At 39.9% G+C, this 26147-nt stretch overlaps 1 protein-coding gene across 1 annotated transcript in view; it reads right to left on the bottom strand.

The window, feature by feature from the left end:
- LOC149273400 (furin-1-like) overlaps positions 1-25033 on the bottom strand; it is a 74976-nt gene extending 49943 nt beyond the window's left edge. The window contains exon 1 of the mRNA XM_089506372.1: positions 24869-25033. Coding sequence (XP_089362498.1) covers positions 24869-25033 — 165 coding nt within the window. The remainder of the gene's footprint in view (positions 1-24868) is intronic.
- Positions 25034-26147: the final 1114 nt, after the last annotated feature.

Raw genomic sequence — 26147 nt, 5'->3', positions numbered from 1 at the left:
CGCAAAGCAATGTTCATTTATATCGGAAAGTCCGTCTTACCAGGCTCATGCTTCACATAATGAGATATCTGAAGTGGTGCTGCCATTGTTTATAAAAGGGGTTAATCGGCAACTATTATCTTATTAGAGCTAGAAATTAGCACTTTGTGTGGCTAGGATGCCTGCATACGAGACCGAAAATAAATACATGGAGGATATTTGGCAGCTGTACCAGCTCAGAACATGGGAAGTTATGTAAAGACTAGGACTATATTACTGACTATTGGCATCCTCAATGGTTTTTTTTTGCACTTAACTTACCGATTGCCAGAAGAGACCAGGGGACGTATCATACAGAAGCAGAAGAGAAAGGAAGGCAAGAGGTTGCTTAATTTCTTGCCTGTAGAAAATAGATATGGTCACATTTGTGGCCGTGAAATAAACAGCTCTGCTATACGTTTGCAAAAGACGGCTGCCATCCACGCAGCAAACATCAGTGTATATGCGGCTCAGTGCCAACACAGAAATTCAGTAATGATGGAATAGTGATCGACTGAAGTATGAGCCAAATACCCCTGGGCCTATCACATCATAAATTGGGAGCAAAATGTAACTAATAATTTATTTTATCAAGCACATTGTTGCTATGTAAGGGCTTTTTTGTAATTAAATATCACATAAAGCTTTTATGAGGTTGCTGCTGCATATAATATATATATTAGTCCAACGGTCTTGCTACCTCTGACTCCTTTTATGTACTTTGGCACACTGAATTAAGTCCTATAGAAATGACCGTTCTCCTGGCCACGGTCTGCCCATTTCCTGTGTTATCCGCCCTAGAGGACAGCACTAAGAAAAGCCTGACCCGAGAAGGTGTCGATAGGAAACTATATAGACCTTCTGTTGTCTAAAGTAAGACAAGAATAAGAACAACTCTTTGACATGGTCTGTACTAAGGTTTTTTATGGGGGAGGGGGGCACATGCATTTCTCAAAGAAGAGAAAACACTGTTCTTTAAAGTTAGAATTGGCAATCCAGGTTACGACAGAGGCGCAAGAGTAGACATATGTAAGAGTAGACACTCTGGCTTTACCATCTGTATGTTTGTATAGTAAAATATAGATATATAAAAAAAATGAATTAACTACAATTTAAAGTAGTACAGAGCCAGGAACCAAAGATCTGCTTTAACAAGACTCCGAAACCAGCACAGAACCGTCCCAAAACATCGAGCTAGGTTCACAAAATGACATTGGTGTCCTTGGCAAAAGCTAAATCTGTAATAAGGCATTAGTTACAACTGATACGACTTGTTTTTATATATAGCGCCATCACATTCTATACATCAAGATTCTAGAATATCAACATTGCTTGAGCAACACGTCACACTTTCTACCAAAACAAATCATTTCTGCATCTGTATAGATGTCTTTAGGCAACGGTAATGCCTTCAATTAGGCTCAAACAGAAGAAAAAATTCAGTCGAGTAAGCTTTTAGAACCTCAGAGGCCTGTTCTTCAAGATTCCATGGGAAGAAGAGCCTCTGACATCCCAAAAACGTACGCGGCTTTTCCTGCCCAATAACAGGTATCACTTTCGACTAAACACTCCATCTTCTTGTGGACCAATACGGCCATATGCATTTTCTTTGCATCTGTATAGGAAAACATCAAATCGTATTTCCGCTAGCAGCAGACACCGCGACATTAAGTACTGTTGTTTTCATACTATGAACATACATGTATAAATTCACACAGTGCTTCTGTATATATTTGGACGCAAAGAGAGAAGACCTGTAAAGCAGTAATGTGACTTTCGGTGCTCAACAAGCCTATAAAAGTATATGGCGGTCGGGTCCGGAAACAACTGGGTTAAGCAGTGCAATTGAGGCCAACTGTTCGGAACAGCTGCACATGTGAGGTTCCTCGTGTAAATGGCTCATGACATTACTCAGTTTGCGGTGAGGTATGCGTGTGTGGGTTACAATAGGAGGCAGGGCAACGCACAAGCCGTTTAAATTAAAAACATAGCATATATTTCACATTTTAACCAGCTGGACATTTCCAAAGTAACAATGCCTGACGCGGAACGAGAAATCATTTTCCCTTTAAGATTTTAATTAAGTCTTCGCCTCCCCAGAGCAGCTTGGGTGTTCAGACTTGATTTTCAAGGGATAAAGGGAAAAAAATAAATAAATCCTTTATTTACTTTAGGATGCTAAAATCAGTGGAGCAGAAAAAAGAGTAATTTGGTCTGATATCTGGATCAGATTGGATGTCACAAGGAGCCGGGCAGGTCCCTGTCTCAATAATCCGAGCCAGACATTTATATACGGGGTGAGACGTTTCCCTGTGAAACGCAGCATTAAGATTTATCATCCTTCACGGAATATAACCAAGTCATTTCACAGCGCAACATGGGGCAGATGAGGGCAAAGGTGCGGGCTGATGGGCTGCGCCGTATACTTAACAAGGCAATCGCTCACCAATTAACATGCCTTGCATTCACAATACTAAAAGCGGGCAAACAGAGAGGATGCAAGAACAAGTCAAGGACAGGATTAAAGAATGGAATAAATATCGTTTCTCACTGCCATGAAAATCCTATTTGCCTCCCATGCCTGCGACACAATACAGTTTCGAAAGCAGTGATGGATGATAGGATTGTGCAGGCAACCCTTTAATTTGACGGCAGGTTTCAGAAACCCGTTTACAATAATGCGGGATCTTTAGGGGAATGATGCCAAAATATTAGATATACATCCATGCATATTAAACTCAATAGACTAAGTCCAGCCAAGTAAATTGTATTTAATATTACGCGGGGGGGAAAAAAATATTCTTGATGGGTGGCTCTCTACTTTTAAAGGTTTATTCTTCCCAGTTTTATATCGAATAGATGGGTGGCTATAATATATAGCCATGTGTATAATTCTTTAATAAAACAAGGCATGATAACGACCCGTCTGGAAGTTGATTTAGACGTGTGTTTATACTTTATTTTAAAAGACTTCAGAATTACTGTAGATAAGTACGAGCCAGACGACACCATTAAATAGAGTGCAAGGGAAAGGAGGTTGTGGCTTTTTTTTTGGCCATTCCAGTTCTCGCTTTCGGCTCAGTTCTGTGAAGTATTAGCAGAAAGGGAACAAACTGGGAATAAAGGCAAGTGATTTTATTAAACAAGAAGGCCAATTTACAAACTCCTTTTAGAAGGCTCTCTTTGTGCCAAGCCCTCTCACATCGTTGCTTCCAGGTTTCTTCTAATAACGCTTGTTATTTTTTTTATTTAACGCAGCTGATCCGCTAATGAAACGCACACCCGTTTGTTACACAATGTTGGCAGCTACAATCTTCAAAACAAAATAAGGAAGGGGTCATGTAAAATATTTATAACAACGCTCAGTTCAAGTGGAACGAATAACTAAGGGGAAAATGGGTTCCCGAGACAGATGCAAACACTTGGAAGAAAAACCGCGCCCTGGAACGTTTACAATCGCCCATTAGATTATCCCCAGATAACGGGGAGCAGCTTCCTAGAGTGAAACACTAGTATAAACATGCAGATTCTGCATCATTAGTACTCCATCCCGTTGGAGAACAAAGACCAGATGCACCCCATGTGCAGATATCTTCCCAAAGGGCCAGCCTCACTGAACAACCGCTCTGAATTTGTAGCTTTAAACAAAAAAAAAAAAAAAAAATTGTATAGGTTTTTAGTATTGTTTCAGAATCGGCCGTTTTGCATCCTGTAAAACATCTGATTTACATCGACACCCACCAAAATAAATTTCCTTTCAGAAAACCAAACATTAAAAAGGTAATTATGAAACGAGCTATTGTTCTGAAACAACACGTGTCATATTGTTCACAATGCTATGGGCGGACACAGGTCATAATTATGTCCAATAATTGCTGAAACGTATACGCGACACATTAACCCCTTTGGGATCTCGACACATTTCATCCAAACAAGTATGTTTTTTTTTGCCGTGTATGCTCAATAATGGATTTATTATTTAATGCATCCATACGCTGTTTTTATAAGGAATAATAAAAAAAAATAAAAAAAAAAAGCTTTCTTCAGACACCATATTTAAATATTTGCGACCATAGTACACGTGAACACAACCAGCAATGGCAGCTCATATGTGCATGAAGTTCCATGATGTCATGACAATAATTATGACTATGAAATATCAGGAATCTGAAAGGGTTAACCAAATAAGCAGATTGAATTTTGGAAAACCTGAATTCTATACAGCACATTATCAAATCTAAATGTTACCACCAGGTAATTTGCCAATCTATTCAAGATAGAAAATATGTTCTTTGATTTGTAAGAACAGTGAAGAACTGGAAGGCGTCATTTGTCTTTTCCTTTCCTTGTATCTCGGACTGAGGTCCAATCCAGTAACATTTATTTTGTAACTTTTCCATTAGCAGAAGATAATAACAGAAAAAACAAAGTTGAGAACAACATTATCCTATCACTGACTGCTTCAGGAAACTTCCCAAAAATCTCCAAGGCTACCGTTATTGTTCACGTCTGCCAAATTTCACCCAGGAACGAGACAGATGCAGACACAAAGATCCATAGACATCTCAAAACATGGCCAATTATTAGTGCAGAGAACAGTAACCGGTGATTTTGGTCGCATTAGAAAACATTCAGCACGTCAGTGTATTGTGTGTATTATGTGTGTTATATATTTATATATTTATATATATATATATATATATATATATATATATATATATATATATATATATATTATACACGCGCACACACAGTATGTGCATACACACACACGCGGAGCTCATCAAAGCCTGAAGCTAGCACTTTACTGTATAAATACAGGTGTGAGAAGCAGCGTGTACAGAGCTCCAAGGAGGCATAACAAGTATGTAACCCAATATTATGGCTGTATTAATAACCAGATTAAAGAATGTTTGCTCGCAGTAAATACAAACAAACGTGATATTAAAATAAAACGACTGCTCTGTTTGCCTTAAGTCGCTACTGTCAGTTTGTGCGTTACCAATCCTCTACTTATTATAACAGCGATGAACGCACCTGTCAGGGAATAGTTATTTTAGTTTATTAGCGGCTTTTAGCCAAAGCCTTCAAGTCTTTATCCTTCCACAAGTTCAGGTTTTCGCCGTGGTGTACCATTCGTATGTTAATGGCACACCTTAGGCACTAATCGGTATGAAAACCTTGTGTATATAATATTTATATATAATTTAGAAAGAAGCCTGTAAGAAATGGGTTTTCAGTGGATATGGGTATGAAATTAATTGCATGTGTGGAAAACCCTTTTGGATATAAATTCTTATATACAAATTAAAAGTTTTTGTTTTTTTCTTTCTAGTACCATATACCGTAGGGCAGTGCTTTATATTTGCTCGTAAAAATCCTAAAATGTATAAGTCACAGAAAAAGCAAGATGTGGCAGATGGAAAACATAACACAAAATGTGGAACCATATAGACTTTTGGCATCCTCCAACAAGTTCCCAATGACCAGCTGGTTACTGCATTTTATTAACCATTTCATCACACACAACACATCTGGAGGGAAACCCAGAGGGATGAATTTGGTAACGTTATGAAAGCCTGAGCCCATCGCATTAGGAGACTTCCAGCTGACCGGTAGTGATCGCCACATTTTAAAAAGACATCCCTTAAAACAAAAGCACTAGACGGTTACCTTGACGACTGGGAATTAACACCTGGAGAACTTCACGCAGCCATTAAAGTCACAAGCTGCAAGAACATTAAATATGACAGATGTAGTCTTCACAGCATTGTTGCCGAGGGGCCAGGTTTATACTAGTACTAGATCCAGCTTAAAAATCCAAAAAACACAAAGAAGATGTAATTACATGTAATGGGGACCAAGTCGAGCATGCTGTAAACAGGTTAAGCAACTTGGTCCCTTTAAATGTTTGAAATCCTTGAGATTTTGTGTCTGCAGATCCGGTAATAAGGAAGAGACGCAGGCTTTCATTAAACAAGTTCCTGGAAGTCTGGCCGGCCCCAACCACAGATGTGGAGAAGGAAGCCGAGTGCTCTGAACAAGCCGTGATAAGGAACCTTTTTAAATCAGTAGGGAGAAAAAAAAAAAAAAAGTCTAGACATTCCATATTTACGTTCAGATATTCACCACTTGAACGCATAAAAAGTTTACAAAGTAATTTTTGGCGTTTATGCCAACCCTACTTATCTAGATGTACACGTAGGAAACACCAGAGGAATCCAGCCCTTTCGTGTGTTTTGCTTACGCTTGTCGCTGCCACAGAAAAAGGCAAGCAGGTCCTGAAGCAGCGCGGTAATATCTCTAGGGCTCGAGCCATCACCGAGCACAAACCTAATAATTGTGTGCAACCATCGCAGCTCAAGTGCCACCGATCGTAATCGGCTCCCACTCGGCCTGACGTGTCCTAATTCACTCTTTGCTGGGGAACAAAATAAAATATGGCGTGCATGTCTTGTAAAGTGAAGCGGACAAGAGGATAGACTTTTTTTTTGCAGGCCGCTAGAGAATTATGTGCTTGTTGTGGAATCACACACAGCGTTATAGATTGCCTGCTTAGGTTTTCTGAGAAAGCATAAACCTTTGGAGAAGGTAAAAAGCTGTCCTGTTAAACTGTGATTCAGCTTTTATCACGAGGAAGGACAGGGTACAACTACATTGGCAGCCCAGCGGCCACGCTTACGACAATTACCATCAGCTCTAGAACGATGAGAATATAAGAAATCAAACCGGCCAGAGTTGGTTTTGGCCCCTAAATTAGTAAAACTTTACTTTTTACGCAAGTAAAATATAAAACAGTAACAGAAATACACAGATAAGGAAGAGTGATTCAAGGGGGCAGGAAGAAATCCCTTGTGCCATGGCAAACATTTGAACATATTGGCTGTAGCAGTAATAGTTGGGGGCTGTAGTAAAGTAAACCTGTAACCACGTGCTTGCAGCCAACTCGAGGGAATTTATTGCTGCATTTATCTAGCGCTACTTTTTCAAGGCATTGAGAGTCATAAAAATAAATTTGTTTTTCATTTTTTCCATGTTACCCAGGCAACATATTTGCTTAAACTTGGGCATCAAAACCACATGCATTTGTGGGATTGGCAAAAAGTCATACTTCTTTCAGTGATCCGACTCTCTAAAATCGCTAAAGGAGACACAGCTTAGCGGTAATGATTAAGGGTGAGAAGGACATTTTGCTACGATATGGAACTCTTTAAATAATGTCTAAGGCTTATATTGTGATGATTGAAGGTAGAGAGGTAGGAAAAACCAGGTTGCTGAAACTGCTGTCTACAAACTAGGATCCGGATGTAAACAGAAAGAGGACACAATTGTGCAATTCTTTTTTGTATCGTTACCCTGCCAAAACAGCACGCCAAATATTTATCTGGGGAAAGAGATTTAAAAAAAAATATTCAAGATACTCAACTCTCTGGAGTACAATAATGAATTAAAAAAACATTTCTCGAAATATCCTAGGCACTAGAACAAAAATACTCATAAAAAGACCCACAAGCCTCGCTATAGCTGTCCAGTTTATTGATCACTCTACGTCTATTGGACTTTAGGGACTGCCAGCTGTCAACGGCTGTCCTTCGAAGAAGACATCCAAAGAAAAATAAATAAAACCCTACTGTTGCATTAACCCTTACCCACCACACACATCTACTGTGATAAGCCTTCATTTTGTCCCAGTCTTAATATCGTCCAAAGTAGCCACAATTATTGAACTTGGTCTATCACTTTTATATACCAACAGATATGCCCACATTTCTTTGTGGGTATAAAGCGGTTAAGCCGCATTAGTTTCACAAGAACCAAGTTGCCTACATATATGCATATTGTTAAAGTTCATCCAAACAAGATCACACACTACTGTACGAGATCCCACTTAAATATTTATTCCATGGTTAATGCACCAATCCCCGTAAAAAAAACAGCATGGATTGAAGCAGACTTGGGGCAGTCATACTCCATATAGTTCTATTTTGCTACCGGCTTTACAGATCAGTAGCATCACAAGGCTGTGGGGGTATAAAGCACTGGTAGGAGGCAGTTTTGCAGCGTCGCTGGACATCCTTATAATACGGACATCTGTAGAGCATAAATGGCAGTACCTCGAGCTCAAACAGCTTTCATGATGAAAACAGATTATGCAGTCTTGGCAAGCAGACCAGAAAGAGTAGCTAATACAGCTGAAATTCACCCTGTGCCCAGCTCCCACATGCTGGAAAGGTTCGGTACCAGGAGCCACGGGCAGGCTGTGAACAATTATATGGCATTAAAGCTTGCTGTAGCGGATGAGACCACATGTTGATCCAAATGATGTAGGACTCTCTCCTAAGAATCCACTCGCTGTGATGTCATGGACAGTGCTTAAAAGGTCTCAGTAACCTGTGTAAAGATGGATTAAATAATCACCAACTTCATTTTAATTGATGTAGGCATTTGACCATTTGGTGGGAGAGTCCTTGATGCTTCAGGCATGGGGGTCATAGTGTAACACAGTGAGAACTGCACAGGAATATTTGTGTTTACAGAATAGTGGAGGTAGGAGTTTTTTGTGACCAAAAAAAAAAAGTCCACAAAATGAATAATACGTTTTTAGCATTTGTCCGTGACCATAGTAGCAATGCTGATATAGTGCTCAGTCTTGCCTGGGGTACATGCACAATTGTCATTGTACATATAAATTACAGGTTTTGTCTTGTTTTATTAATCTGTGGGGTTTATAAAACCCTCAAAATTGACGGTAATAGATTATTAGTTACATCAGAAATTCATCATTTACAATTTCCTTCTATTTGATTATTTGGAACTGCACATCCAAGGTTTACTAATCTCTTCCGCAGTTGGGATTCAGCAGGCACAGCCAATGGATTAAGGCAAAGCTGTGCTCGATTGCATGAAATATGCTCACGGATTCGTGACAAGATTTACACCTTTCAAATAACCTAATAACTCATGTTGTTTGCAGCCTCATTAAGAATATAAAGCAGGTTCGGTCTCATTCAGTGCAGAATTATTACAAAAAAAAAAAAAGAAAAAGAAAAACAGCACGAGGCATTATTACTTCCCCCTGCATCGGAGCCCCTCCGCCTCCCACCGACAATACAATTCTCCACTTGCAGATTACGCGATAAGAGTTTGTTGCGCTAATCTGGGCTCGAAAACCAACTGGCTAATGGAGTAATGTAGGCCACTGGAAGCCAGGAAATTGCTTTCTCTGGAGCAGCGCTCATTGCTAACAAGGGGTCTTTTGCTTACTTGGACTGAATTCATAGTTATTAGATATATACAGCTTCATCTATCCTCATCTAAACTGGGCATCCTTTGTCTCGATCCACTAAACTCAAGACATACCCAGTTTGGTAACCTGTCGGTTATGGTACCAGATAGGTCTAATGCCCCAACATGTATCATCAACCTTTGAAAACAACAAATTCGTGATTAGTGGATGGGCTTTTGTCATTCTACTAGTGACTTACATCTGCATAATGTCTTATATTATTGCCAGCATGTTTTCTCCATGCAGGATATCCAACACGACTGCACATTTAGGAGAAGAAAAATGTATATACCGAATTTACTCGTGGATAAGACAAGGCTGGATCCATGGCTGGATCCGGAGAAGTTGGGTCAATGGAAAAGAATAATTTCAAGGAGGAAGTGTGTTTTGAGAGGGGTCATGTAACATTAGAGCTGCGTTTAGGACAGGCGGAGGGTAAATGAGCAGCATGTGTGCGTGTGTCTATATTTTACACGCTGTAGAATTTGTTTGGGGCAGTTAACATGCATAAATTAGGGCTGCAACTGATTATTTAGCCATTTTTTTTTCTTTTAAAATAATGAGGGCACCAGGGGCATTAACGATGGGAACTGGGGTCCGGACAAGACCAAAGGGTAGGAGAGTGTTAATTTAATTTTCAAACCTGTTGTCCGAGCATAAAACCCTAAAAAGTAACAAAGATGTACCGTAATCTAAAACTGAACCTGGGTGATATTCCAACAGTGTCTCTGAACTACGTTACCCTCCATTTGCGATTCTAGGTAAAATTATGGCAGAAACGTGACATCTCCTTTGTTTTGTATCAAAATTGGTCCAATTTTCAGTCTTCAAAATAACTGCAGGCTATGGATTTGAGCTTTACAATATATACATATATATATTGAGTGCCTTTCTTATACAGAGAAGATTTTCCTGTTCTCCAATGCAAAGCACACTTCTCCACCGTACTAGAACATAGCAGAACAAATTAACCAAGCTGGCTGAGAATTAAGCAATGCATAAGCATAGGCTATAGGAGTTCCATGCACCGACTTGTCAAATTCGTAAGCGACTTTTTGAGCCCTTCCCTTTAAATCATTTCTTTCCATTATGCAGAACTGACACTTAAGACAAGTTTATTTGATGAGCTGCATTGTGCTGCCAACTAGAATACATCAAACCTGAATGCTGTCTCTGCATACTGATTTCTCTTTAACTCCTGAGCCTCACAAGGAAAGGCAATACAATATAGCAGGGGATATACGATTTCTATGAGCTTTCCAGAGCCATGTCGGCACTTTCCAGGGCTGTTCCGCAACAAACAAGAAGCAAAGCATGGAATATCATCAACTGAAAGTTATGTGGGCAAAGCGCATTCAGCTGTAGGGTTTTACGGTGGTAACTACCACCAGACGTAACGATTGGGAGTGATCGGGGAATACTGCAAGCAATTCTTTCTGCTCAATCAATGTTACATTTTTTGCTCTGGAAGAAAAAATGAATGATACATGTAATCTTAAAACGAACAGATATGATGATGATGATGATGATATGGGTTATGTGGGATGGAGATACGATGATATGGATATGATAACATTATATAAATATATGCAGGGCCGATATAAAGAGCTCTTCAGTGACCTGTTCATTAACAGAAATGTACAAAGAACAAGAGGTCACCCTCTGAGACTGGAAGAGCGGAGATTTCATAGACAAAGGAAGGGATTCTTTACAGTGAGGACAATAAAGGTACGGAATTCACTGCCAAGGGAGGTGGGGTTATCAAATACATTAGATGCCTTCAGAATGGGTCTTGATATTTGTTTTTAGAAAAGCATGACACACAGGGATATAAATAAAATATTTTAGAGCTTCTTGATCCAAGGAGAAATCCGATCGCCTTTTGGAGTCAAAAAGGAATTTCTCCCCCTGATGGTAGAATTTGAAGTAGCTTAATTAGGGGCGTTTTGCCATCTTTTGGCTCAAGAGTAGGAAGCTTAGGTAGAAGGGTTGAATTTAATGGACTTGGTTACATAGGACTTTTTTCAACCTTATGTACTATGATATCAGAATGTGAAATATTCTTTACAGCGCATCCCAGTGCATTCGAACATGTGGCATGATCAGTGAAGTAATATGACATACTGCTTTAGGGAGGGTGATCTCCTTAACAATGTTTTCAAGTACTGCTTAATAGCAACACTTTGTCCAACAAGTATCAATAAAACAACTCTTCAATATCAGATATCCCTAAAGTCCAAAACTTGAAGAACCCCCCCCCAACAACACCAGAAGTACCAAAGGGTGGAGGGCATTCCATCCCGCACACTTACACTTTGGTACTTCCCTGCCAAAGACGGTACCAGACCATAAACATACAATATTAATTATAGAAACATATAATTAGCCATGATTATACGGGAAACACAAGCTCAAGGTGTCTCAGCCTTGGCTTCCTTTTCTCTTCGTTACTCAGCACTCCATGAGGATACCACCAGTTCAGCTCCTTCCTGGTTGCTCTGTAAATCTCTCTGTGCAAGACTTGCATTCATCATAAGAGAAAAGGAATACTTACAAAACCAAACATGTGCACTTAATAGGGTTATATTCTTTAAAAAGAAAAACACTGAACCATTTTAAAATGGAAAGACGACGATCTTTATAAAATAACGGGTAACGTAAAGCTGTTTTTATAGCACAGATCCACTTGCCATTTTTTTATGGGTTGTAAACATTAAGGCCAATAACTTTAATACCATGAATCCAGTGAACTGTGTCTGCTTGAGCTGCAGGAGGGATTAGTACATGTACAGACTAGTCACTTAATGACAGAGGTTCTCAAAAAATTAAAGCCGATTGAAAATACTTAAACATGAAATAGCTTATTTTCATAGACTTCTTCACAAACAGCTGGAATGCCTACATTTCGTTAAAAAGCCCAATCATAACACACATCGCTTTTAAAATGGTTTCATCAGAACTGATCTAAAACTAGCTTGTCTAGACAAAGAATCAGCCACGGGTTGGTGGGGGCCACCTTCCTAAATAGGCAAATCAGAGATCTGTCATATCTACGATAAATGGGAATTTATATGGGACTAAAAAAAATAAAATTGTAGTCGTGTGGAAGGGGTAATATTCACAAATGTATCATTTAGTGCAACAGAATCCCCAATATTCGTGTCACAGATAGACGCTATAAAAATAAATATTTGCTGGGTGTGCGGTGATCTGTTGCTTTGTTATGTACGTGGCAGTCATTGCAGCAGCACCCTGCAATCTGAATGTGTATGCCTTTTAGGGTGCGTTTTCCTTTCTGTATTTTTTGCCATTCTGGGTATATAGATATTTCCAATATCTCGCCACAACCAGAGCTGTTAACACAAGCGTGGTGTCAAGATTCTACCACGATACTGTATAAAGCTTTTTATCATAGCCCTGGAATTAATGTACACAAGATTCTATGACATCACATTAAATATTTCACTCCTTATATGGTAAATCGGCTCAAATGTGGGTTCCGGAGGGCGTGATTATTCAAATGCCCCATGAGTCATTATTCTAGGGGATCAAAAGGGAAATGTAGCAGAAGGTATGGCAAAATCTACGGGAACGGGAAATAAATGAATTCCATTATCTATGTAATGCCTGGGTCAGGCAATATTACATGCAAAAAACCTGAGAGGTCAGAGAAATAGCCTCTACTAACTAAACATCTACGGGGTCACCAATAGACAAGCTGCTAAATTTGCATCTAAAAAGCTAGTGAATGTGTTAGCTGTGCTCGCTACAAACGATCTTCACATTTTCTAGGTTTATTAAAATGCAATCATTTAGCAAAAAAAAAAAAAAAAAGAGAGAAAATTACTAAAAATGCTTCCCCGTATACAGAGTGCCACTTACAGCAGCGTAGCAACTGCATTATAAAACAGCTCTGCTTGCGCAGTAGTTTAATCATCAGTGTTTAACGCTCGTACTACGGACGGACAGTTGTCTTTACGGGCATTTACAGATAATGGTGACAGTCATCAACACTAAGTAGGGGTTCACCTACCAAGTGCCTCAACCTAGACGGTTGGCTCTATGTAAAATCGTATAGGTGACTAGGCACTAAGTATTACACAACACGCAGGGAATATAACATTAAAAACACCTCACAGCTTGTCTCTTTAGTAGTTATACAGACTGTTTTTTTGCTGCACTGATGAGTTTTCCGTTATTTTGAGGTCTAGCAGCGTGTTCTATTCAGCTAACTCTGCAAATCAGGCACACATTTAGCTAACCAAAAGGGTCTGCTTAAAATAATAATAAAGCAGGTAGTATTGAGTTTGATCTAGACAAAAAAAAGTTATAAAATTAACTTAAAAGTAATGGTTTTGGGTCAAAAGGTAACATTTTCCATCCCTATAAGCACTTTAAAAAGTTACAATTAGCATTTCATAGCGGTAAATGGCCCTTTTTACTGGATGTTCCAGTGTTGTAAACAGATGTTACAAGCTGACCCAAACACCATTGTTCTATCAGTCCTTTTTTATATATACACACAGATTCATGCACACACACACACACACGATGACCAAAAGTATGTGGACATCTCTGATATTACCAAATCCCTATGCGATGTTCTTCGGCACTCACTCACTACAACAGTGCTTTAATAACGTCCGTTTCATGCCAACATCACTAGACTGTGCATGAAAGATATACAATCAACTATATTAAAAACAAAAAGTCTTGTTCTTAATTGCAGAGTAATATAGCTATATGACGTGCTTAAAGTCATTTGTGCTGCCAGCAATCATAAAGGATCAGAGAGAATATGTTGAATAGTTTCCTGGCACTCAAAGGATGAGTTACAAATAAAAGAACTTAGAATACTGTAAATGATGCAGGTGTACATTTTCATAGATTTTCACATTTTGTAAGGTAAGCAGACGTTTATTCATCATGCAATACCATCAGGGGGGCATCTGATTGGCCTCAGATTTTTTCTACAGCATGAAGACGACCCCCAAACTACAGCCAAAGTCATTAAGTGTCTTCAGTGTAAAAGGAGTGATGAAAGTGATGGTATGACCCCCACAGAGCCCTGATCCCCACACCATCAAGTATGTCCAGGATTTTTGAAGAGAGAGAAGCAATGGAGGCTGTCTAAAGCCAGAGAAGATCTTTGGTTAGTTCACCAAGATCTTTGGAGCAACTTACATGCAGAGTTCCTTCAAAACCTGTGTGTGAGTGTACCTAGAAGAATTGATGTGGTTTTAAAAGGCAAATGGTGCCACACTAGATATTGATCCGATTCAGATTATTCTTCAGTTCACTCTCTCTGCATTTTGTTGAAAATAAACTATTTATATACAATATAAAATAAAAATGTACACATCTAAAAAAGGAGAAAGACGACAATACATCACACGCTGATCCTATTTTCTGATCCAATTAAGCATCCAATACAAAGTCAGACACACACCCATTAACACAGAGGGCATCTAACAGACCCATACCTTTTCTGGCCCAAGGAACATTGCCAAAAGCAGAAAAGGTAAGGAGATTCTAGAGGCTGGTATCCGTGGTTTATGTAACCACGAGTTTAAAGCTGCCATAATGCAAGGCCAGTCTTCTTACGTGTAGCAGGAAAATATTGTTGTTCCATCTGTGCTGGGTGGACACAGGCATTCACAGCCTCGGCCGTCATGTGCTTTTACTTAATGGCTCTTTTCACTATTCATCCAAGTCTTATTTCCTACCTATTCAGCTACTTAAAAAATATGCCACAGAATATGAAATGGAGGCACTTGGCTCATATCAAAAATCATCTGTTGGAGAAGGGGTGGCTTTAGCAAAACATTCAGATCCTCAACATATCTGAAAATTAAACACACATATAAAGCCCATAAGAAACCAAGCTCACCTTGGAGGACCCAAATGCTTGCTTCAGGACACCCCTGAATCAAACAGCGGAGGGGCCGTCTGTACAGACATGACCCCGCATAGTGCCCACCACAGGGCTACAGCAGTGGGAAATTTACAGAGCCTTCACATTTAACCACTTGGGTCTTGAGGCCCCTTAATAGGTGTGATGGCAGCAAAGGCTGCTAGGTCGGGAGGGGGCCACCACGTGAGAGCTCTAAATAGCACCTTAATCTGTGTATATGGTAGAGCGGCCCCTGGGGAAGCAGTTAAACAGACCAGCTTAAACGTCCATGTGTTTTCTATGTTAACCACAAAATAATGCTACTAGATTGTCCGTAGAAAACAAAGCATTTGGGCTGACCAACCAAACATGTTGGGTATAAAGTTATATATTTTTTTTTTAATTATTATTTATTTATTTACACACACATTTACAGACATTATACCTATGTATCACATACCATATAAACCCTCCAATAACAATGGATAGTTTAGCAAATCAGTTTGCTTCACTAACCTACAAAAGAAAAGGGATTTGACTAGCATTAGATAAAAGACGGGATCAATGCATTGTAAAAAGCAGCCAACAATAACTTCACAGTAATACTGGGGTTTATAAGGGTAACATTCATTTAGCAGGAACTTTAGGTCGCCTGTAGATTCCTCAACGTGCTAGAGGTCAGGCGAAACCCCTTGGGCAGCACTAAAAGGAGCATTGTGACAGATCAATTGCAGAACAGATCCCGGTGGAAGGGTGTGCCGGTGCCCGAGGGAAACGTGCTCTTAATCACAGCCTTCCCAGCGGACATCTGTGCCATGTACACCATCTGATGGGGCACCATGCCTAGGGCAAAGGATGGGCCCAAGTAAGATACAAAGGAGAAAAGGGAAACACGCATGATACATGGAGAGCTACCGCAGGGGGCCCTTCAACGTCAAGCCAAGTCTCTGGCATGCGTGGCTTTGCATTCCACCGAACGACTGCTGTTGAAATAAGCAAATCACAAATTATTGGATGAACGTACTGAAGACAAGACTATGAATTAACCATTTTGCATGCTGGACGTTACCGAGAAATATGATTTGCATTGCAAAGTATTTTCAGAGATTGCGTGTGTAGTGACCCAGCACGATTTCACAAGCGCCTGCTTTGCACAAAGCGGAAATTGACTATGAGTTTCCTCGACAATACTTACCGATATGTCACCCCACACATTACCCCAATCTGTTCAAGAAAATGAAAATGTTTTTTACATAGCAGGTCTATTAACAAGCCGATATTTTCCCCATCACTTCTCCCATAGTGCATTTAATACTCCAGAAGGAACGTGTTTCATTACCGTTTCAGCCCTGCGCTGGGTTTCAATGTAACAGAGCCCTGATGTTGTGTCATGAGAACCCCCACCTGCGTGCTTTAGGCATTGTGTTTGTGTATCTTGCGACAGCAGCTGACGACAATACCGTGTCACCACAGTCAGCAGTGAAACGAGACCTGCTCTTTACTCTAAAGGCTTTTTCAGCTTTGTGCATTTCTGAAGGGGATGCTGCCAAACCAGATGCTAAACCCTGTAATTATTAAGGCATATATGCCGTTCTGTACGGAGAGTCTTGTTGTGCAAGTTGCTCTGTGACATTTAAAAGCCAGAGAAAGGCAACTTCAACCTAGATCTAACAAACAGAGAGGAGGCAACCTATGAATTACTTGCTCTAAATAAGCATGAGACTAATAATGTGGACCCTTCACATGGATTTAGGATTCAGCAGCCTTTTCTGAATATATTTCTCATTAAAGTTTTATTTTTGGTGGAAAGTGTTTTTTTTTTTTACGTTTTTTTCAACACTTGACATGCGTCATAATAAGTATTAGCGTAACCTCATTTTTGCCTGCTTGGTGATTGGACGACGGAACAGAATGACGTGTTGACTGTGATATCACAAATGTGGGTTTTTTTTAAAAAAAAAAAAATTAAAAAAAATTCCATGCCTTACAAATATATGTAGGTAAGAAAGACTGAATAAAAATAAATAAAAAACGTTCGGGAGTGAGTTCTACTATTAAAAACCGCTTGCTTCCAATATCTTTATATACTATGCGTACCCTAGGAGCTGTAAAATAGCATTTTTTATAACCATTTCATTTGAATATGTTGTTTAATCGTACTGCGGTAAGATTACATTGGTGTCTATAAACATAAAATTCATAAAACCCCTGCATGCTTACTTGGGTAGAAAGACACACATTGTGTTCCTTCTGCCCTCAAGGATCGGATACCGGGTATAGGCAATGGGGAAATCTCAGCGTAAAGTCCCATGCTTTAGAGATGTGTACACAAGGTACAGCTGTTCCTTCCCAAAACAGCTGGGGATTAAACTGGATTTCGCAAAAAAAATCCTCAACTCTGAACATGTTGGGGGGAAATTGGCAGAGAATATACACACTTTTAAAGGCCTGTGCAGTGTTCTGAGAATAATGGGACTTTGTAAAGAGCTTAGCAGGAATACAAAACACACACCGAAATTGAAATAATGAAATAAAATCTATTTGACTAAGCAAAGCCAGATGTTTCCTCCTCAGATGTCAAACAATGAGGAAAGTGGGAGAAGTTAGAAAAACATGACTGTCTACGCTCTTGGCATACTGGTCAAATTGAAGAACCTTTGAGATGCTAGAGGTGGACCACAACACTTACCAGCCTTACACTTATCTATCACATGCATATAAATAAAACAAAACAAGAAGGAAAGACTGAGATAATCCGGATCAAACAACTCCAAAATTAACAAATAATGTAAAACTACTTATATAACAGGTTTTCTCATTGTAGAGCGCTGCATTAATCAATATGTAATCTCTTCCCTTAAAAGGACAGTCAATGTGGTCTTATCAAAGCAAGCAACGGAATGTTCTTGTCATTTGGACTGCGCCACTGGTTGCTATGGTAACTAAACCACTTTTCAAACATACCAATATCACCTTTTATACATTTCCCCCCAACGAGTTGTTAAAAATGTATAAAGCTAGTCTTCAATAAGTCATTTCCACTTAACAATTCAAATAGTTTTTAGGTCCTCTTACACAGTTATCTTAGAATTAACGTTTAGATTCATTTAGAAAATTCTTCCTGTGGGATGCTCGGAGATACGAGAAACACTGCCAGCAAAGCATACCCTGCTCGCCATCTGCAAGCTTTCCTGCATTATCACCATCTAGAAAGAACAAGCACAGAGCTTTCGCTAACCCAAGATAATGTCACTGCAGCGTTTCTCTCACTTTCGTGACACGTACAAGACCTGGACACGTCCCAGACACTTTAACACACACCGAAGGTGTCGAAATGCAATAATTGGAATGGTAGGTTGCGACTTGAAAGCTCACTCATATCCCCAGGTGCCAACAGGTTTCGAGATGAACATTATCAATAAAATAGCCACTTCCATTTTTTATTCCCCTCAAACTGTATTTGTAAAAATAGCGTTATAAAGCCAATAAAATTTAGCATCTGCTCATTAACATTATAATGATGTTGTGTAAATGACGTATTATAGATGGTCTACATTTGCATCCCTTTATATAGAATAGCTGAAGCACATCGCAAACCATGCAGGGTATGGATTCCATACAAACCTATACGGAAAGGCATTGCTACAGACAGCCGGCCCCAAGTTCTAGGTGGTAGCCTCTGTATAGTGAAGCTCTGATCCTGGATGAGGAAGCAAGGATATTTTTACCACCTTAAGAACATGTACCATTGAGTCTCCCCTCCCAGACACACAGGACAACACTTATAACATGTGGATTCCTATGACAACAACAAAAAAACATTTAATCTACAGTGTGAGGCAGTTACTAAGCTGCTCGGGGAAGGCTGGTGTGCAATAAGGGGAGTGAGTCGTGTAGCTAATGAAGAAATACCAACTTCATTAAGAATTGGAACTGTTGAAATTGTCTTCAAATTCGACGTATACATTCTAGTTTCACGGTGATCACATATAGCCTGTGATATAAATACAACAGCTTCCCAGATACACCCCCTCGCAAAACAACCGTGACACTCGACAATCTCGTTCTGTAGCCATCTCACAGAGAGCTGATGTGGAAGTCGAGATTCTCCAGTCACCCCAACCGCTGCTGAACAAGAAAATAGCTGCAGAGGGCAAGCTACAGAAGGTTTTATAGCACTAGAACTCCGATAGACCCCATTAATTTTATGGTCCTTTTAGCCTCTTCATTACGAGTACGTGACCCAATGGGGCTGTGTATTCTGAGCGCACAAATTATTCTAAATGTATCTCCGCATTTTAAGACAAACACATTCTCTCACATTCATTGGCTTACTGTCCAAGTGTATTCATCTTCTATATATAAACTGCCTCGCTCCCCTAGACAAGACCACGATGGCCTCCATGTTAGCAACACAAGCACATGATATCTCTGCCTCAAACATGGACATTGGGATCTACTATTTTTCATTATACAAATCAGTTTCCAGAACTGCACACAATACTCTAGGGTGAGGTCTGACCAGAGATCAGACCTCGTTCTTGCTGCTACTAAGTGCCACCAGTGTTATTGGGATTTTTACGGCTCAAGTGCATTATTTGACATTTATCAACATTAAACTGCAGCTGTTCCATTTAATGTATGTAAATAATTTGTAGTTTGGCTGTTTCCACCAGGAATGTTTACAGACATTTGTATTTTTGTAGCTTATTTAGAGAATAAACTGACTGTTCCCCTCTGTGCCTACTATGCTACTGCTTTGAGCACTGGGCATATAGCTGCCGGCAGTCCAGAGAACGGAACACTAGCTGGGACAGGTGGCAGACAGGACATAAAGTCGGACTCTCTCTGCAAAGTTACTACTGTTGGTAACTATGCAAAATGCTTAAATGCCCCATACTAGCCACTTCATAAGAGAACCTGCAGTATGTGATAGATTACTCACGTGGATTTAGTTATTCCACTATAATCTACATTCGGTGTTAACAGAATAAATATTTGTAATTCTCATGTATGTCAACCAGACGTTGCCAAGTCAAGCAGGTTCAGAGATTCACACCTCTGAACAGATTGTAAAAAAAGAGTGAAGCGGAATACAGAATAGAACGGGAGAAAGGCAAAGTGTGATTGTTTAAGAAATCAAAGTAAGAAGCTCTGAAAAAAGTTAGACTTTGTACAGTGAAAACATCTTCCCTTATAAGCCTGAGGTTTAACTACAGCCAAATCCATCTTGTGTGGGCAGCAGGACAGGTTATACATATTCAGATCAAGAATGCCCCAATTCATTTTCATTAAACCCAAATAAAAATGAATATTGTGTACATCAAAATACACATAATGCATGCAAAAACATTGAATTATAGGCTGCATAACTCATTCCTCTGCTCCTTCATTTTACATGAGCACAAGGACAGAGGAACTTTCAGTACAAGGTCTGCGGAAGGGGTCAGTACAGTCTGTATGTGACATTACGTAGCGATCCCAAAGCATTAAAGCACAGCTCTACGGCGATGACCCACGCCTGCTCACAGCAGAACGCACCAACTGCCTCCATGCTGCCTTCTCTATATGTTCATGCTGTGCTGGGGAATGCAATCGGAATGCTGGATCTCAGAGTGTGTGTTGCCATTTGATTTGCTTGCCAAGGAAATAAACACACACACAAGAGAGATCTAGATTTAGCCTAGAGCTGAAAGGAAGAACAATTAGATCTCCATTATAGGCACATCTAGGGTACAATTTGACATAGGAAAGATTGACACATTTTACACAGATAACAGTTTAGTATAAATACCTGCACAATTCTACACTGTTCAGTGGTTCCCTGAAGTTTGTCCAGATATGGTCATGTGACTAATCTGTGAAAAGCATATCATTAAACCTACCTTCAAGTCATACCGTAAACATAGTGTTATGGTTCAGTACCTTTACTGATTCAATTATTACTTGTGAAATGCTACCTTACTGGATTTTGTTACATGGAGTACAGTATTGCAGGGGATAACATGTTTGTTGGTTATATGTGCAGTCTCATTCTCGTGTGATAAAAAGATTCAGCCAGAATTCTCCAGGGCAGATTCCTGGTGAACAGATGATGATCTATACACTGTTCTAATAAGACATGCTTTATTAGTCTTGTGATGAGCTTTTGAGCTGCTTTTGCAGTTTTAATTACCAAAAGCCTTCTTTCTACAAGGGAATTGGGATTCAATTAGCAGAGATAAATTTATCTCGAGTCTATGAATCCATGTATGAATGCCACGGTGAGAACATGGCATGAAATGAACCTCACGTGGAGAGATTTATTGCACGATGAACATAATACAGAGAAAACTCCCTCACCTATCATTACACAAAGGCTCACATCATAAGCGGATAAAAAGTATCCATAAAATTATATTAGTCTTTATACCAATTAGCATGTCTCCCAATGACCTAGACATTAGCAATCCCAACTGTAGTTTCTCCATTTAAGTAACAAAGTTACCAGAAACCAGATAAGACATGGAGAGGAGAGGAGCCTAATAAGTATAGAAACATTATTTGACAGCAAATAAAAACCATTTTGCCCATCCAGTGTGCCTTACGCCAATTCTCAAACCTTAATCAAGTCCTCACAATATTATGACCCTAAACTCAACTTTTCCACCCTCTCAGTAAACAAAGCAAAACACAGAATTTCAAGATTAAGCCATCATGATTTAGAAAATTGAATTGATCCCTCCAGGAATAAAATCTCCATTCATATTGATTTTCCATCAGCTGGAAAACAAAGGACCAAACCATTGTGACCCTCATGATGTTTGCCATTTTACTGGACAATGCAAATAACTGCTCCATAAAGTTAATAGTACAATTAAAGAAGGGATAGTATTAGGGCTGCAACTAACGATTATTTTAGTTGGCCGATTATTTTTTCGATTAATCGAATAAAAAAAATGCACATTTTTTTAATTTCAAATAATGTAATAAAAAAACTTACAATTTACACTTTCATCTCTTTATCGCAATGTCCTCTCTATTCACCTTTTTATTTTACTGACATAATAAAAGCTTCAAGAACCCAAACACAGTGTTTCTCAAACTAGGTTTTAATACAAAGTTATTAGTAAATATTAATTCATATGTTAACTATTTTTCATATTTAATAAAAACTAAGAGAAAAAAGCCTTGTTTATATTTTCTTTTATTTACCAAACTGCCCCCAGTTATGCACATCTGACCCCCAGCTTGCCACTCTTCCCCCATATATGCCTTATACCTCCTATATGCCAGAGATTCCACTGTGCCCCCTGATATGCCTTATACTCCTTATATGCCAGTGATATGCAACTGAGCCGCCTGATATACCTTTTACCCCCAGATATGTCTTATGCCCCCCCTGATATGCCTTATACCCCCTATATGCCTTATAACTTCCAATATGCCACTCGCCCCCATTTATGCCTTATACCTCCCTATATGCCACTCCGCCCCCTGATATGCCACTCTGCCCCCCCATAACTGCCCTGCACCACCCTAAAATTCTTATAAAAAAATTATACTCCCTCGGCCTCCCCCAGATATGCCTCCCTGAAATTCATTATACCCCCAATACCCCACCCTGCCTCCCCCCCCATACCCCACTCTGCCTCCTCCCCCCTCCCATACCCCACTCTGCCTCCTCCCCCCTCCCATACTCCACTCTGCCTCCTGCCCCCTCCCATACTCCACTCTGCCTCCTGCCCCCTCCCATACTCCACTCTGCCTCCTGCCCCCTCCCATACTCCACTCTGCCTCCTGCCCCCTCCCATACTCCACTCTGCCTCCTGCCCCCTCCCATACTCCACTCTGCCTCCTGTCAGCAACGGAGGTTCACAAGACACCAGGGAGCCGGGTAGAGAGGCAGAGTGGTGTATGGGAGGGGGAGGAGCCAGAGTGGTGTATGGGAGGGTGGCTACCAGCTGACGGAGAGGATGATCCTCTGCAGGAGACCTCGATTCTCTGTCAGCCGGTGGGGGTCTGCGCGATGCGCACAGACAGCCTCCATTACTGCCCTTCACTTACGCTGAGGCTTCTATGAAGCTGCAGTGAAAGTGCCTGTCAGCAACGGAGGTTCACAAAACACCAGGGAGTCGGGAGAGAGGCAGAGTGATGTATGGGAGGGGGGAGGAGTCAGAGGGGTGTATGGGAGGGGGAGAGAGACGGAAGTTGTCTGTGCGCATCGCACGGACACCCACCGGCCGATAGCGAGGGGAATCCAGGTCCCCTGCAGCGTTGCGGGGGATCTGGATTCTAGTGTTATAATCAGATCTCTGTTTGAGGTCGGATTATATAAGGAGAGGAGTTTTTCAGAACATTTGCTCTGAAAAAAACTTTTTATAATCGATAAAAATCTATTCGACTAATCGATAATGAAAATAGTTATCAACGATTTTAATTATCGATTAGTTTTTTCAGCCCTAGATAGTATGAGCACCTATTTCAATAAAAAAAATCTTCAATTGTATGAACATAACGCAAAGGGTCTCCTAGATCTATTATTGGCTCTTGAATGCTTTAAGAAGAAAAATAAAATCAACAGGTAGACAACTATTTACACAGGACACAAAAGACTGCGGAGCAGAAAGCCTACGTCGGAGCCACCTGTGTTTATCAGTCACGCAAACTTTGCAGTTGTACTCTTAGCACATGTACACCAACAAAAGGATTAGCCAGTTATTTAAAAGAGGAAAAAAAAATCCTAGAAATAGCTAGGGTTTGTGTTTATTTAAATAAAGGAAAAAACCCTTGCTGCACGTCCAAAGGTTTAATACTGGCATTAAGCTGCAATATAGGGAACGCCTAAAGCAACAAGGGATACATTTTCCTGTCCAGTTCTTATTTTGGCCACTTGTTTTAGGAGGGATTATTTTCCAAGAGGCACCAGATTTTTTACCCGGTAAAGCAGAATTGCACCGGCTTACATTGCCCATATACAAGAAAAGTCTGCAAACGTTCCCCATATCACCGATGCCCACTAAGATCGAGTGCATGCCGAGGATCACACTTAAATCTCTAGTTGGGTTTCATGGAAAGGCAAGGATGTCCTTCAACTACAACACTTGCCAGGTTGCCCCCAGAATGAACCAAGTGGTTAAGTTGGCATTACCCTGCAGAATTGCAATACTCTGGGCCAGTATGGTTTAATTCATTCAGTTTTGAGATGTTTTCCTTATGGCCTGCTATCATATTGCTTTCTCTGCAAGCCTGTTATCTGGTAATCTCTGCACCTGGTTATAGACGGCAAATCCATCTGCTTTGGTCTTACTGACCGGGTAAAGAGACACTCACTGAAGAAATACCAAGTGAAAGAGTGAACCCACAAGTGCAGAGAGAGGCTGCAACAACATGCAGCAATATCCTAGAAGGAAACGGAGCCATGCGCATCCAGACACAATGGTGACACAACGGTGATGAAGAACACACACAGGGCAAAAGCGTGCAAAGAGATTACAGTTTTGTTCAAAACCTTGAGTTTAACTCTGGATAACAGTTTTTGTCACTGTACTGCCCCCTCACTACCACTTTTGCCACTGCCCCTCCAACAAAGATGTGTATTTTTGGGTACTTGAAATGTTGAGCCATAAATGATGACACTGAAGGAATGGAGGGAAAAAAAATGAAAAGATCACAAACTTGAGAAAACTCACCTGGCCATGGTTAATAAACCGGTGTTTCTTCGCTAACTGGTCAGCCACCGCAGGGCCACCCGATACATGGACCGCCCATGTGTTTGTATATAATTTGTTTCCGGTCATGTCTCTTATTAGCACAGTCAGAGATGTAAGGAACAGCAAGCTATGTCTCAGATCCATTAGAACGATTTGGGTTTCTGGACTAGACAGAGGCCCCCCGCAATGTAATCAGATCCCTGAAACCGTCCGGTCTGGTTCCTCTATGCAGAATCCTTGCTCAGTCCTGGGGATCATGAGGTCGCCATAAAGTTTCTGTTACTGCACAAGATGAAATACAATCCCTTGGCAATGCATGAGTTTTCTTCAAGGATGAATTGTTTGGGTCCAAATGGGTTTCTACAAGTGGGAAGAAAATACAGTCATAATGCATGTATTTTTACATAACATTAAAACATTTTAATTGTTTTACAAGAGTAAAAGGAATTAAAAAAAAATTCTATCCAGTTCAATGGGAGGAGGGAAAAAAACAAAAAACAATCACAATCAAATAAAAATAATGGAAAAAATATTGCCCGCATTGTACGTGGCATGGCTTATATTTAAATTGTCAGAGGTAGGGAAATACTGAAGGAAAAGAGGGCCCTGCGTGAAAGCGTTATTAAGAAAAATATTGTATTAAAAAAAAAAAATGCCTAATATTCAAAATCTTTAAAATGCAAATTAACCTAAAATTATTATTTTGTTTCAAATAATCATTGCAGCTTGTTCCACAAAATAACTTTTTTTTTATTTTATTTTTTTTTTTACTTTATTTATAAAACAAAAAACGTATTTCGCAGCCATGTAACTTCTAAAGAGAAATCGTTAAACAGCAGTAGGTCCCAAACATAATCAGATGAGAACATTAAAATGTAAGGCATTCAAACAGATTATACAGCCATTAAATCTTCTGGCAGCATTTTATTTTAAAATAGCCGGACACTTTGCTGACCAATTTTCACTGGTAAAACAAAAAAAGAAAAGTTATGGAAACGCACAGTCATTCCCTATGGAAATAAATTGAACTCCACGTGTGCTGTTCCTTATCATAAACCAGTAATAGACTCTCTGCGGTATTTCTCCGTCAGAAGACCTCCACACAGATAAAAAACAAAGCTTCTCAGTCTTCCACATTAAGGAGAAAAATAAAAGAGAAAAAAAGAGAAATGCTGTGGTGTTTCCATCTCCCACTATTGTTTAATCATGCTTCTCCAACAAAACACCAAATTGGAACTCCATCTCCAAAGTGGGGCCA

This window comes from Sceloporus occidentalis, unplaced genomic scaffold (genome assembly GCF_023333645.1).
Source record: "Sceloporus occidentalis isolate IW3139 unplaced genomic scaffold, rSceOcc1.0.p SCAF_378, whole genome shotgun sequence".
Classification (NCBI taxonomy): Eukaryota; Metazoa; Chordata; class Lepidosauria; order Squamata; family Phrynosomatidae; genus Sceloporus; species Sceloporus occidentalis.
The sequence above is the reverse complement of the archived record's forward strand: the minus strand, read 5'-3'. Positions and strand labels throughout refer to the sequence as shown.